The sequence below is a fragment of the Oncorhynchus gorbuscha genome, linkage group LG17, assembly GCF_021184085.1.
Source record: "Oncorhynchus gorbuscha isolate QuinsamMale2020 ecotype Even-year linkage group LG17, OgorEven_v1.0, whole genome shotgun sequence".
In the NCBI taxonomy this organism is placed as follows: Eukaryota; Metazoa; Chordata; class Actinopteri; order Salmoniformes; family Salmonidae; genus Oncorhynchus; species Oncorhynchus gorbuscha.
Window position 1 is genome coordinate 19,021,678 of NC_060189.1, and position 14,830 is coordinate 19,036,507.

The 14,830-nt window shown below is 46.7% G+C and overlaps 1 protein-coding gene across 4 annotated transcripts in view; it reads right to left on the reverse strand.

Moving 5' to 3' along the window:
• The window catches only part of LOC124001303 (rho guanine nucleotide exchange factor TIAM2-like), a 104,903-nt gene that overhangs the window by 51,721 nt on the left and 38,352 nt on the right, over positions 1-14,830 (reverse strand). For all 4 annotated transcript variants that reach the window (XM_046307979.1, XM_046307981.1, XM_046307980.1 and 1 more), the window contains 4 exons: positions 14,432-14,656; positions 10,839-11,024; positions 10,581-10,727; positions 5,297-5,350 (listed from right to left, as the gene is read on the reverse strand). In XM_046307979.1, the coding sequence (XP_046163935.1) occupies positions 5,297-5,350; positions 10,581-10,727; positions 10,839-11,024; positions 14,432-14,656 (612 nt within the window). The remainder of the gene's footprint in view (positions 1-5,296; positions 5,351-10,580; positions 10,728-10,838; positions 11,025-14,431; positions 14,657-14,830) is intronic.

Consider the following 14,830-nt stretch of genomic DNA (forward strand, 5'->3'; position numbering starts at 1 on the left):
CTGTCCACTCCTGTGGGTTAATGAAGTCATGGTTATACTTTCGGAGGGAGAGAAAAATGGTTGTCTTGGGATAGGTTGCATAACCACCCTGCCTGCCTGTCTGTCTGTCCATCCATCATGGTGTGATTGGAAAATAACTGCTGTGTTGGCAGTTGGCGACCAGTCTGCCTCTTCACCTCAAGCTAAGTACATTTTTACATTTTAGTCATTAAGCAGACGCTTATCTATCCAATAGTGAGTACTGGTCCCCCGTGAGAATTGAACCCACAACCCTGGTGTTGCAAGCACCATGCTCTACCACCTGAGCCACATGGGACTCAGTCATTAATTGACTCAGGCAGGGTTGTAACGGCCTGGTCATCTTTCCACAGACACTGCCAAGCCTCGGCATGCGCCGGCCCTTAACGTACATGTGAGTGTGTATGTGTGAGTGTGTGTGTCAAAACTCAAACCTATACTTCAGACTTTCCTCTTTCTAGCAGTGAACCACCACCTTGAACCATCGTAACCCTCTTTCTAGCAGTGAACCACCACCTTGAACCATCGTAACCCTCTTTTTAACAGTGAACCACCACCTTGAACCATCGTAACCCTCTTTCTAACAGTGAACCACCATCTTGAACCATCGTAACCCTCTTTCTAACAGTGAACCACCACCTTGAACCATCGTAACCCCCACCCATCCACCCCTTCCTTCAGTGGTTTAGGGAGTTAGATGACTGATTAATAGAAACCTTGCTGAAACTAAGACCCAGAAAGACCCAACACGGGCAGAGAACAAACAGGAGACAGCAGTGTCTGTTGAGAGAGAACAGAGGATGAAACGCATGGGGGCATAAATCAATACAGCTTCCTCTCTGACATAAAGGAGCCCAACTCTAAATCAAAATGGACTCCAGGAAATACTTCATCCAACTCCAGGACAGAAAGAGGAATGAGAAATACATCATGACACTTTGACAACAACATTAAAGCTCGTCCTAAAGAAAAGATGTTGTTGTCCCTAGCCACATCAGCCACATGCTATTCTGATGCTGGGTGGAGCAGTTCATGGCTCCAACATTGGCCACATTCACCCTGGTCCCCTAATCTCAGACTCAGTCTCAATACAGAGCTTTGTGTCCAGGGAAATAGTGACGTGAGCCTACCGGATGGATATCCTGCCCTCTCTGTCTGTTCATTTTGACCCCTCATGTCAATCTTTATCTGTCCCATAGATCCCAACACATTAAGGACAAGTTGTTCTGCAGAGAGGAAGAGGAGAGCAGAAGAGCCACAGACACCAGAGGAACAATGCTATATGTGTGAGAAAATGCCAGACAGTCTATTTGTAACTGCCTGACAACATGTTTGTAACCAGCTAATAGCTCCAATGTGTGATCCAAAGGGATTGAAAGTTACTGTATGTTACTGCTCAGATGGTGTGTATTTCCAGTATTCACTCCTCACATTCACACTGATTCGGAGTTTCCATCACATTTACTTCAGTGTTTTCCCCAAAAGGCTCAGACTTTTGTTTCCATCTCCATGGACCGGCACTCAAGTCTCACTGGGCCATGGCCTCGGAGGACCTGCTCAGAGTTGGGGCCAAAGCCTGGACATCTGCACTTTTCAGCTGCCATTTAACTGTGAACATGGGTTAACCTTTGTATGGTTGACACCTTCTCACAAAGCAACTCTTGATGATGCAGAGGTTGTTGATTCTGCTCTTTACAAGGTGTCAATCATTTACTCCTCCCTGCTCCCGGTCACACTCCTGATGGAAACAATACTCCTGATGGAAACAATACTCCTGATGGAAACAATACTCCTGATGGAAACAATACTCCTGATGGAAACAATACCACTCGAGCTTCTATTAACAAACACTGGCGACAGATGGAAACAATAACACTAGAGCTTCTATTAACAAACACTGGCGACAGATGGAAACAACAACACTAGATCTTCTATTAACAAACACTGGCGACAGATGGAAACAATAACACTAGATCTTCTATTAACAAACACTGGCGACAGATGGAAACAACAACACTAGATCTTCTATTAACAAACACTGGCGACAGATGGAAACAATAACACTAGATCTTCTATTAACAAACACTGGCGACAGATGGAAACAACAACACTAGATCTTCTATTAACAAACACTGGCGACAGATGGAAACAATAACACTAGAGCTTCTATTAACAAACACTGGCGGCAGATGGAAACAATAACACTAGATCTTCTATTAACAAACACTGGCGACAGATGGAAACAATAACACTAGATCTTCTATTAACAAACACTGGCGACAGATGGAAACAATAACACTAGAGCTTCTATTAACAAACACTGGCGACAGATGGAAACAATAACACTAGAGCTTCTATTAACAAACACTGGCGACAGATGGAAACAATAACACTAGATCTTCTATTAACAAACACTGGCGACAGATGGAAACAATAACACTAGAGCTTCTATTAACAAACACTGGCGACAGATGGAAACAATAACACTAGAGCTTCTATTAACAAACACTGGCGACAGATGGAAACAATAACACTAGATCTTCTATTAACAAACACTGGCGACAGATGGAAACAATAACACTAGATCTTCTATTAACAAACACTGGCGACAGATGGAAACAATAACACTAGATCTTCTATTAACAAACACTGGCGACAGATGGAAACAATAACACTAGAGCTTCTATTAACAAACACTGGCGACAGATGGAAACAATAACACTAGAGCTTCTATTAACAAACACTGGCGACAGATGGAAACAATAACACTAGATCTTCTATTAACAAACACTGGCGACAGATGGAAACAATAACACTAGAGCTTCTATTAACAAACACTGGCGACAGATGGAAACAATAACACTAGAGCTTCTATTAACAAACACTGGCGACAGATGGAAACAATAACACTAGATCTTCTATTAACAAACACTGGCGACAGATGGAAACAATAACACTAGAGCTTCTATTAACAAACACTGGCGACAGATGGAAACAATAACACTAGAGCTTCTATTAACAAACACTGGCGACAGATGGAAACAATAACACTAGATCTTCTATTAACAAACACTGGCGACAGATGGAAACAATAACACTAGAGCTTCTATTAACAAACACTGGCGACAGATGGAAACAATAACACTAGAGCTTCTATTAACAAACACTGGCGACAGATGGAAACAATAACACTAGATCTTCTATTAACAAACACTGGCGACAGATGGAAACAATAACACTAGATCTTCTATTAACAAACACTGGCGACAGATGGAAACAATAACACTAGAGCTTCTATTAACAAACACTGGCGACAGATGGAAACAATAACACTAGAGCTTCTATTAACAAACACTGAGCTTCATTAACAAACACTGGCAAGATGGAAACAATAACACTAGCGGCAGATGGAAACAATAACACTAGAGCTTCTATTAACAAACACTGGCGACAGATGGAAACAATAACACTAGAGCTTCTATTAACAAACACTGGCGACAGATGGAAACAATAACACTAGAGCTTCTATTAACAAACACTGGCGACAGATGGAAACAATAACACTAGATCTTCTATTAACAAACACTGGCGACAGATGGAAACAATAACACTAGATCTTCTATTAACAAACACTGGCGACAGATGGAAACAATAACACTAGATCTTCTATTAACAAACACTGGCGACAGATGGAAACAATAACACTAGAGCTTCTATTAACAAACACTGGCGACAGATGGAAACAATAACACTAGAGCTTCTATTAACAAACACTGGCGGCAGATGGAAACAATAACACTAGAGCTTCTATTAACAAACACTGGCGACAGATGGAAACAATAACACTAGAGCTTCTATTAACAAACACTGGCGACAGATGGAAACAATAACACTAGAGCTTCTATTAACAAACACTGGCGACAGATGGAAACAATAACACTAGATCTTCTATTAACAAACACTGGCGACAGATGGAAACAATAACACTAGATCTTCTATTAACAAACACTGGCGACAGATGGAAACAATAACACTAGATCTTCTATTAACAAACACTGGCGACAGATGGAAACAATAACACTAGAGCTTCTATTAACAAACACTGGCGACAGATGGAAACAATAACACTAGAGCTTCTATTAACAAACACTGGCGACAGATGGAAACAATAACACTAGAGCTTCTATTAACAAACACTGGCGACAGATGGAAACAATAACACTAGAGCTTCTATTAACAAACACTGGCGGCAGATGGAAACAATAACACTAGAGCTTCTATTAACAAACACTGGCGACAGATGGAAACAATAACACTAGAGCTTCTATTAACAAACACTGGCGACAGATGGAAACAATAACACTAGAGCTTCTATTAACAAACGCTGGCGACAGATGGAAACAATAACACTAGAGCTTCTATTAACAAACACTGGCGACAGATGGAAACAATAACACTAGAGCTTCTATTAACAAACACTGGCGACAGATGGAAACCGAGCAAGACCAAGCTTTTCAACACTCTCAGCACTTTCCATTATGCCCGGAGCCACTCACTACATCTCCAGAACCTGTCTTGTATTTTACCCCTGCTGCTCAGACGAGGGGTGGAATATTGAACACCAGGGGCTCTATTGGACACGGTGTCTAACCGTTACTAGTTGGTAACCAATTGGTTCTGGTAGGTTAAATAACTCATTGTGCACACCCTTTGAGCACTTATAAATTAAACATTAGAATTCCTTTATGATCTTGGCTTTGTACAGAATTTCTTATAGTGGGATCTATTGCCCTTTAGATACAATGGGGTGCAGATTTCTATCTTTGTGATATACAGATATTGCAGTACAGATAGACAGACACCTGCAGATTGGCATGAAAGGCATCTTACCTTTGATCCCGCTCTGGTCCTATGTACAGGACAGACCCCAGCCCAAAGTCTGCAGATTCAGACACAAGCTGCAGGCTGACCCTTAACCCCTGACCCCTGTACCTGGGAGATGTCATCCCACGGCTTGTCATCGTAATGCGTAACCATGAGGCTTGCTGAGACACATGATACTGTTGATCTATGTCTCAGCCATATGCGCTCACTTAGAAAATCTAGCCTGTAGACTCTCAGTCAATTAATTGTATGATTGTTTGACACTTGTTTGATTTCTAAATCTGAAGTAGAAATCAAAACTACATTTATATGGTATTTGACATTTTTATATCCTTACTCCTAAAAGGTAATAGAATTAGATGAAACAGTCATATGAAAGTGTAACTGGACTGACCTCAGAACTAGTGGGTGGGAGACAGTAGGGTTGTCCTCCATCACTTTCAAAGATCTGCAACAGAGAGAAACATGTTTCCTTGACTTGTTAAAATCCCTGTAGTCATCTATTAAACAGCGGTAACCCATAGCAGCAGACTTATTACACAAACTTTGTTATTATGTAGCTAATTAAAAAGTGTGCAGTGAGGGCCTGGTGCTTTGATAATATTTCCATGCGGGCTGTAACTGGGGCTGGGGCTAGGACTGGGGCTAGGACTAGGACTGGGGCTAGGACTAGGACTGGGGCTGCAGCTGGGACTAGGGCTAGGACTGGGGCTAGGGCTGCAGCTGGGACTAGGCCTAGGACTGGGGCTAGGGCTGCAGCTGGGAATAGGCCTAGGACTGGGGCTGCGGCTGGGAGTAGGGCTGGGGCTAAGGCTGCAGCTGGGACTAGGACTGGGGCTATGAGTGTAGCTGGGACTAGGGCTGGGGCTGCAGCTGGGACTAGGCCTAGGACTGGGGCTAGGGCTGCAGCTGGGACTAGGGCTGGGGCTAAGGCTGCAGCTGGGACTAGGGCTGGGGCTAAGGCTGGGACTAGGCCTAGGACTGGGGCTAGGGCTGCAGCTGGGACTAGGTCTAGGACTGGGGCTGCGGCTGGGAGTAGGGCTGGGGCTAAGGCTGCAGCTGGGACTAGGCCTAGGACTGGGGCTATGAGTGTAGCTAGGGCTGGGGCTAAGGCTGCAGCTGGGACTAGGCCTAGGACTGGGGCTATGAGTGTAGCTGGGACTAGGGCTGGGGCTGCAGCTGGGACTAGGCCTAGGACTGGGGCTAGGGCTGCAGCTGGGACTAGGGCTGGGGCTGAGGCTGCAGCTGGGACTAGGCCTAGGACTGGTGCTATGGCTGTAGCTGGGACTAGGGCTGGGGCTGCAGCTGGGACTAGGCCTAGGACTGGGGCTAGGGCTGCAGCTGGGACTAGGGCTGGGGCTGCAGCTGGGACTAGGCCTAGGACTGGGGCTAGGGCTGCAGCTGGGACTAGGTCTAGGACTGGGGCTGCGGCTGGGAGTAGGGCTGGGGCTAAGGCTGCAGCTGGGACTAGGCCTAGGACTGGGGCTATGAGTGTAGCTAGGGCTGGGGCTAAGGCTGCAGCTGGGACTAGGCCTAGGACTGGGGCTATGAGTGTAGCTGGGACTAGGGCTGGGGCTGCAGCTGGGACTAGGCCTAGGACTGGGGCTAGGGCTGCAGCTGGGACTAGGGCTGGGGCTAAGGCTGCAGCTGGGACTAGGCCTAGGACTGGTGCTATGGCTGTAGCTGGGACTAGGGCTGGGGCTGCAGCTGGGACTAGGCCTAGGACTGGGGCTAGGGCTGCAGCTGGGACTAGGGCTGGGGATGCAGCTGGGACTAGGCCTAGGACTGGGGCTAGGGCTGCAGCTGGGACTAGGCCTAGGACTGGGGCTAGGGCTGCAGCTGGGACTAGGACTGGGGCTGCAGCTGGAACTAGGCCTAGGACTGGGGCTAGGGCTGCAGCTGGGACTAGGGTTGTGGCTGGGACTAGGGCTGTGGCTACAGCTGGGACTAGGGCTAGGACTGGGGCTAGGGCTGCGGCTGGGACTAGGGCTGATGCTACAGCTCGGACTAGGGCTGGGACTAGGGCTGGGACTAGGGCTGGGGCAGCCTGTGAGGCTCCAGAGTGAGGCAGTAATAAGTAGTGTAGAGATACAGAAACAGGACTACTGTGTGGCAGGAGTGAGAGAGAGAAGAAATGAGAGGACAGACAGCCTGCCAGGGTAGAGAGAAGAGATGAGGACAGACAGCCTGCCAGGGTAGAGAGAGAGAAGAGATGAGGACAGACAGCCTGCCAGGGTAGAGAGAGAAGAGATGAGAGGACAGACAGCCTGCCAGGGTAGGGATAAGAGATGAGAGAACAGACAGCCTGCCAGGGTAGAGAGAGATGAGAGGACAGACAGCCTGCCAGCGTAGGGAGAAGAGATGAGAGAACAGACAGCCTGCCAGGGTAGAGAGAAGAGATGAGAGGACAGACAGCCTGCCAGGATAGAGAGAAGAGATGAGAGGACAGACAGCCTGCCAGGGTAGAGAGAGATGAGAGGACAGACAGCCTGCCAGGGTAGAGAGAGATGAGAGGACAGACAGCCTGCCAGGGTAGAGAGAAGAGATGAGAGGACAGACAGCCTGCTAGGGTAGAGAGAGAAGAGATGAGAGGACAGACAGCCTGCCAGGGTAGGGAGAAAAGATGAGGACAGACAGCCTGCCAGGGTAGAGAGAGATGAGAGGACAGACAGCTTGCCAGGGTAGAGAGAGATGAGAGGACAGACAGCCTGCCAGGGTAGAGAGAGATGAGAGGACAGACAGCCTGCCAGGGTAGAGAGAAGAGATGAGAGGACAGACAGCCTGCTAGGGTAGAGAGAGAAAAGATGAGAGGACAGACAGCCTGCCAGGGTAGGGAGAAAAGATGAGGACAGACAGCCTGCCAGGGTAGAGAGAGATGAGAGGACAGACAGCTTGCCAGGGTAGAGAGAAGAGATGAGAGGACAGACAGCCTGCCAGGGTAGAGAGAAGAGATGAGAGGACAGACAGCCTGCCAGGGTAGAGAGGGATGAGAGGACAGACAGCCTGCCAGGGTAGAGAGAAGAGATGAGGACAGACAGATTCCTCCTCCAGATCTCCTCTTGCTAACTCTACCTCTTAATCTCTCTCTTCTTGATCCCTTACCTCTATCTCCCTTCCTCCCTCCCTTCCGATGTAAAGCATGTTGTAGCAGGCACGCAGGTAGGCATGTGATGAGTCCCTAAGCCCTCTAGGAATGGTGACTCAGCAGGTTCAGAATGATAACACCACTGCTCTAATGTACTTTAACACAGCTAAACCCAACACTCTGCTTCACTTCAGAGGAGAAATGAACATGGCCTCTCCAGACAGATGGCAGTAGTAGTGATATACAGAGCATTGACCGCCGTCTGCAGAGGTTATACATGCTGTATGAGGCACCAAGCAGGTCTTATTATAGTAGCTGTAAACACCGCTGCCTGACTGCCGCAAAGCCCACTAACTTTAGAACTCTTAAACTTCTCCCACAAATCCCTGGGCCCTCCGGCCTGCTGCAGCCACTGAACCCTGGCCAGGCAGCTCACAGGGTAACGCTACACACCCTTGTCTAACAGAGAGAGGCCTGTGTTGAGGGAGAGCTTTTGATTTTGAAATCACCAAGCAGGGAAAATAGGATTGGGGCTTAGTCAACTGAGATGACTCAATATGAGGACTGTGGGATGTCGTGGGAGGGGAGCCAGTAGCTAATGTTTATAGAAGTAGAGAAAGAGAGCTGGAGGGAGAGCGCCAGGGTAAGAGAGAGAGAGAAAAAGGAGTGAGGATGTGAGAGATAAAGTAAAGGAGTGAGAGTTTGGCATTATGAGATCAGCCTGCTGTCTATTCTGAACAAAAATGTAAAAATGGAACATGGAACTATTTCAAAGATGTTATTAAGTTCCAGTTCATAGAAGGAAATCAGTCAATGGAAACTCATTAATTAGACCCGAATCTATGGACTTCACATGACTGGGCAGGGGCGCAGCCATGGGTGCCAGGTCCAGCCAATTGGAATTTGTTTTTCCCCACAAAGACTTTATTACAGACTGAGACACACCCCCCCTTCAGATGATCCCGCAGGTGAAGAAGCCAGATGTGGAGGTCCTGGGCTGCCGTGGCTACAAGTGGTCTGCGGTTGTGAGACCTGATGGGTGTACTGCCAAATTCTCTAAAACAACATTGGAGGCGGCTTATGGTAGAGAAATTAACATTCAATTCTCTGGCAACAGCGCTGTTGGACAATCCTGTCGTCATCATGCCAATTGCAAGCTCCCTCAAAACTTGAGGCATCTGTGGCAGTGTTGTGTGACAAAACTGCACTTTAGTGTGACCTTTTATTGTCCCTAGTACAAGGTGCACCTGTGTAATGGTCATGCTGTTTAATCAGCTTCTTGATATCTCACACCTGTCAGGTGGATGGATTACCTTGGAAAATGAGAACTTCTCACTTACAGGGATGTAAACAAATTTGTGCACAAAATTTGAGAAAAATAAGCCTTTTGTGCGTGAATCATGAAACAACACTTTACATGTTGCGTTTATATTTTTGTCCAGTATAAATCCCTCTGTAATAAACGTGTCATATTGACTCATTGGGAGGACAGAGAGCAATGATGTCACACAACTTGAAAGCTTAACTCATCTCCAGGAAAGATGGGAAACTAAACACTAGACCGGCACTACTCCCCTCGAAGCAATGTGCCACTCTTTTTAATAGGCACCAAGATCATAGAAAGGGAACAGAAACATATCTCAACTGGAGAGCTTTGCAGGGGAACCTGTGAATAACTGTGGGGCTGTTTAATATTTAGTGAACTTACACAAACCATCTGTTTGTCGCTGTAGGGCTGGGTACAGCAGGCTACAATTTACCACATATGGCTTTTAATAATTCATGGTACAGAACTGTTCCTGCTCGTCGTGCGCTGTGAGCCACCTCGGCTTTCTGCGCTGTGAAACCAAACTGGGTCTCATTAGCTAGCCTGCTGGAGCTCCCAAACACCATAATCAACAACACACAGAGCCCCGCGGAAGTGGAGGGGTGACGAGAGTACTGGGAGCAGGGAAGACTCGGTTTACTCTGCATTAAGGACACCTGGCCTCCTGTTTTGAAGAGCACTACAGAGAATCAGAAGCTGGTAGTTAGCAGTTTCTACATTATAGATGGGTGCTTAATGCTCCCTACAATCAAAGTCAGTCCATCAGTCAAAACCAGTAAGAGCCATGGCTGTGGAAACATTTATGAATCCTCAAAGTGAAGCCTCCAGCTCAGACGCAACGCAAAGCAGAATACTGTCTATATCAGAGAAGGATTGTAGGGATGTTGTGACATCTTAATCTAGTGTACTACACCATTATCCAAATGCATTGGTTTTCATAATAGACTAGATCCTGGGAAGTAGGTCTGTTCCATGCCTTAGAAGACTCTGCTGGGCAGTACCTTCAGGGCATAGGAGGTGGGGGCTGACAACATCAACAGATAATGAGCGTGTGGGGAAGAGTAAGTACAACAACAACAAATATGAGCTTATTGCCTCTAAAAAATAAAATCATGTTTATGGGGTACAAATGCACACCAGGGCCCCATTTCAACATTCTCTTAGAAATATGAAAAAGTCCCGCGTCAATTTCCTTGTAGGTATGTGTGTGTTCTCTGTATGGGCATTTAGTGTGTCCTGTGTGTGCAGTATGTCCAGGTACCATACCTGTCCTGCGGACGGTCTCTTGTCGCGGTCCCTCTTAGTGAGATTGTCCAGGCCTTTGAGGGAGGAGAAGAGGCCTTTCTTGTTGCGTGATCTCTGGCTCAGGGACACAGAGCGCCTCCTCAGTGTGGCCTCATCCCTGGAACAGACCTGACGATATAACAGACATAACACACCGTCAGGACTAGATCTACCTCTGCAGTCACAACCTGCTTCAACTTCAGTCTATATAGACACCCTCCATCTCAACCAGAGACTGACCAGTGCATGGAAGGAGGACACTGAGAAGATGCTCAGGCGTCCCAGGGCAGCCTTGGAGGGCCGGCTGGCTGCAGCCAACAGGCTCTTGGGGTTAGGCAGCTCGCCGCCCTGCAGGCTGGCCAGGTAACAGCGCATCCTGAACAGGTCCATGTTAAACTTCTCCAGGTTCTGCTCCCACTGCTGGATCTGAGGGAGGGTTGGAGAAATGAGGAGGGGAGAGAGGGGTGAAGGGAAGAGATGGAGGGAGGGAGGGAGGGAGGGAGGGAGGTCAGAGAGAACATTTAGGGTGCATTCCAACAAGCTGGGATTGCTTACAGATGTGGGAGTGGGGGGCAAAAACTGGTGCTGGTTGAGGGCAGTAAGGTTGATGATATAATGAAGGAGGTTTGTAGTGTGTGTGTGTGTGTGTGTATCTTATTTCACTGCAATAAAAGTCATCGGAAGGGGTTGACGAGCACCAGACCACCGTATAACCCTCCCACTAAAAACACACAACACACTCACCAACACGGAGAATGAACACATGCGCCCAGACCCTTTTAGCACCATGTACTGTAAAGTATGAGATGGTGCTTATTTGTAAGCTTGGGGGGGTTAACTTTAATGAGAGAACTGTGGAGTTTAACGACTCTATACAATTTACTTTTATAGTGCTAGTATGCAGAGAGTTCATTTACAATACAGACCAGTACAGAATCCATCCTCTCATTAACACTGATTCAGACTGATGGAATCCTTCATGGTAGGGAATGAAATGGACAGGGGACCAATCTGAGCCTAGAACATTCCACCATCGAAACAGGACTGTAAAGACCAACAATGATCCTGTTGCACAATGCTGTGTGTTCAGACAGAGCTAACACAAAAGGTTCAACCCAATAACATTAAGAACACTTAGCCCTTCTGGAGCCAATGTGAACCAGACATCTAGTGTATGGTCATCTAGTGTATGTGGCATGAATATTTGGGGCGGCAGGGGAGCCTAGTGGTTAGAGTGTTAGACTAGTAACCGAAAGGTTGCAAGTTCGAATCCCCGAGCTGACAAGGTACAAATCTGTCGTTCTGCCCCTGAACACGGCAGTTAACCCACTGTTCCACGGCTGTCATTGAAAATAAGGATTTGTTCTTAACTGACTTGCCTAGTAAAATAAAACATTAAAATGAATATATCGTCATCCATGGGTTAGAGTGTGGTCCTAAGTGTCATGCTTGGTAAATCCACTGAGATAACCCTGTCTCTCTAAGGCTATTACAGTGAGGTATTCTGGGGGACAGGAGAGGATCATTTTATTTGGAGAGCAGGCATTGTCAATTACAACTACAGCACTTGGTGTCACAGGAAGGCCAAGAAGACCCTCAAGGACCTCAAGTCACCCGAAACACAGCCTGTTCACCCGCTACCATCTAGAATGGCAGAGACAATACAATCTCTGGGACTGAGAGACTGATAAACAGCTTCTATCTCCAGGCCATCAGACTGTTAAACAGCCCCCACTAGCCAACCTCCGCCCAGTACCATGCCCTGAACCTTAGTCACTGTTACTAGACGGGTACAACCCAGTACTCAACTCTGGCCTATGTACAGAGTCATTGAACACGGGTCACTTCAATAATGTTCACATACTGTTTTACCCACTTCATATGTATATACGGTATTCTAGTCAAGGCTCATCATATATAACTACTGCTGTACACACCTTTTATATTCATACACTGTCCATAATGTTTATACATACACACCTTTTCTATTCATACACTGTCCATTCACACCACCATACAGATATATATTTATATTCCGGACTCTGACATTGCTCGTTCTGATATTTCTGAATTTGTGTTTTTCTTTTTTGTATTTGTGTGTTTTGTTTAGTATCGTTAGGTATTACTGCACAGTTGGAGCTAGAAACATAAGCATTTCGCTGCGTCTGCAATAACATCTGAAAAATATGTGTACATGACCAATACAATTACATTTCAATTAGATGGACTCCTCTTCCCCCAGAGCAAAGACAGGAAGGTCATGGTTTGATAGTTGATACGGTTTAATATTGGACACCGCATGGCCACAATTGGAAGCGCCACACACAAACCCATGTCTGATCGATCACATCTTATTTACATTCTGTCAGGCAATGTTAATCCATCATCATATCAAAGAAGCATGGCCATTATCAGATTGAGAATCAGAAAGAGGTTGGCATGGTGTGTGTGTGTGTGTGTGTGTGTGTGTGTGTGTGTGTGTGTGTGTGTGTGTGTGTGTGTGTGTGTGTGTGTGTGTGTGTGTGTGTGTGTGTGTGTGTGTGTGTGTGTGTGTGTGTGTGTGTGTGTGTGTGTGTGTGTGTGTGTGTGTCTCTTTACCGCTGAAGGCATATTGTACCCATCTGGTCTTACAGCAATCCTATTTACTCCCATTTCAGTCCCATTAAGTGGCAGGAATGGGCCTCCTTTTACATACAGCCTCCTTTGACTTTCCCCCTCTCTCTCTTAATGATTGTACATGCCAACCTGATTATGACTTCACAATGGAGGGGAAAAGAGAGACTTCAAAAAGGCACTGATTTTGAGAAGGGGGAGGGTAAACATCAAAGTGCCCTCTCATAGCCCAATCACCCCCATCCTAAATCCATCATCAGCTGTGGGCGCCCGTCTCAGGGCCTAACCCCGCCCTCTCCCCTCTGACCCTATCATTGGCTCCAGACCTCTCTGTCTCGAGGTGCTGTGATAGCTAACAGAAAACAGACACCAAGTCAGTCTGAAAGACAGACACTGCCCTCCATGTCATTCCCATTGGTCATGACAGCCATGAGCCATTCATCTTTTTCACAGCTATGTTACCTCATTGATAAGAATATTATAAAAACATAGCAACATCCACCTTTAGACAAAGCAAAATCCTGGATGTTGAGCTTTCATTTCTTGCAGTCACGGTAGATGTCTTTGCACTCACAACCTTCCCAACACAAACATCCAACCATCACAAACAGCCCCCACAATGTTGCAAGTCCAAAATCACTATCTTCTAATTCAGAGTTGAAACGCTTTGAAGCAACCAGATCCACCTCAGAAGGATGAATTACTGCACTATAAATCTGATATATACTCTTAAGTAGTTGGGACTGTTGAGGGGGCTGAAATGAGGGGTGGGCAAGCTAGCTTGGTGTTGAGTCTTTAGCCATCTCCATGGCTCACTACATTATATGTACAGGACAGTTTTAGCTGCGGGGAGAATCAGTGATTGGTCTGTTTTTCTCCTCAGGCAAGGTGTTAGAGGGGCTAACGTTGAGAGGTCATTATATAGAACAACATCTGGAATCCCAATCTGATGCAATGGGAAGCAGCAGCCTGCCGCTCCTCTCCTCCGAGTATATGTTTGGACAGCCATTAGCTACATTTAGGCTACTTCTCCCGCTTCCGAAAATAAGACATGGGGTTTTAGTCGCGTGGGTTGATTCACAGCTCATATTTTTAGAGCTGCTAGATTCCTAACAAACACACTGAACAGAACAGACCAGATCTGTCTGGGACACTAACCACTGCTTCACTGTGAGAACACACCACTATCAACATATCCTCATCATCTACCTCATCCTCACCTGGTTCTCGATGGCCTTCCTGTTCTTGGGATCACTGACGATGGACAGCTGCAGCTCAGCCATCTTCTTCATCTTACCGTCCATGTCTACCTTCTGCAGCAGGCCTCTGATCTGGCTCCTAAGTAGACGCACCGTGTCCTCCTTCCCATGGCGCTTAGCGAACAGAGAGGCACTGGCAGAGTGGATGGCTGTCACCCAGTTCTCCAGGTCTGTCTGGTTGCTAGCCTGAACACACAGAGGTGAAGGTAGGATATTAGATGGATGTTTGGGGTAAGACCAGAAATGGTAAAACAAGATTATTACTGAAAGAGACTTCGTCCTCAATGGCTTATGTGATGGTATAAGCACTGCAAGACGCAGCGATGAAAGCGAGGCCGTGAACGACTTGCTTCCGGGTTG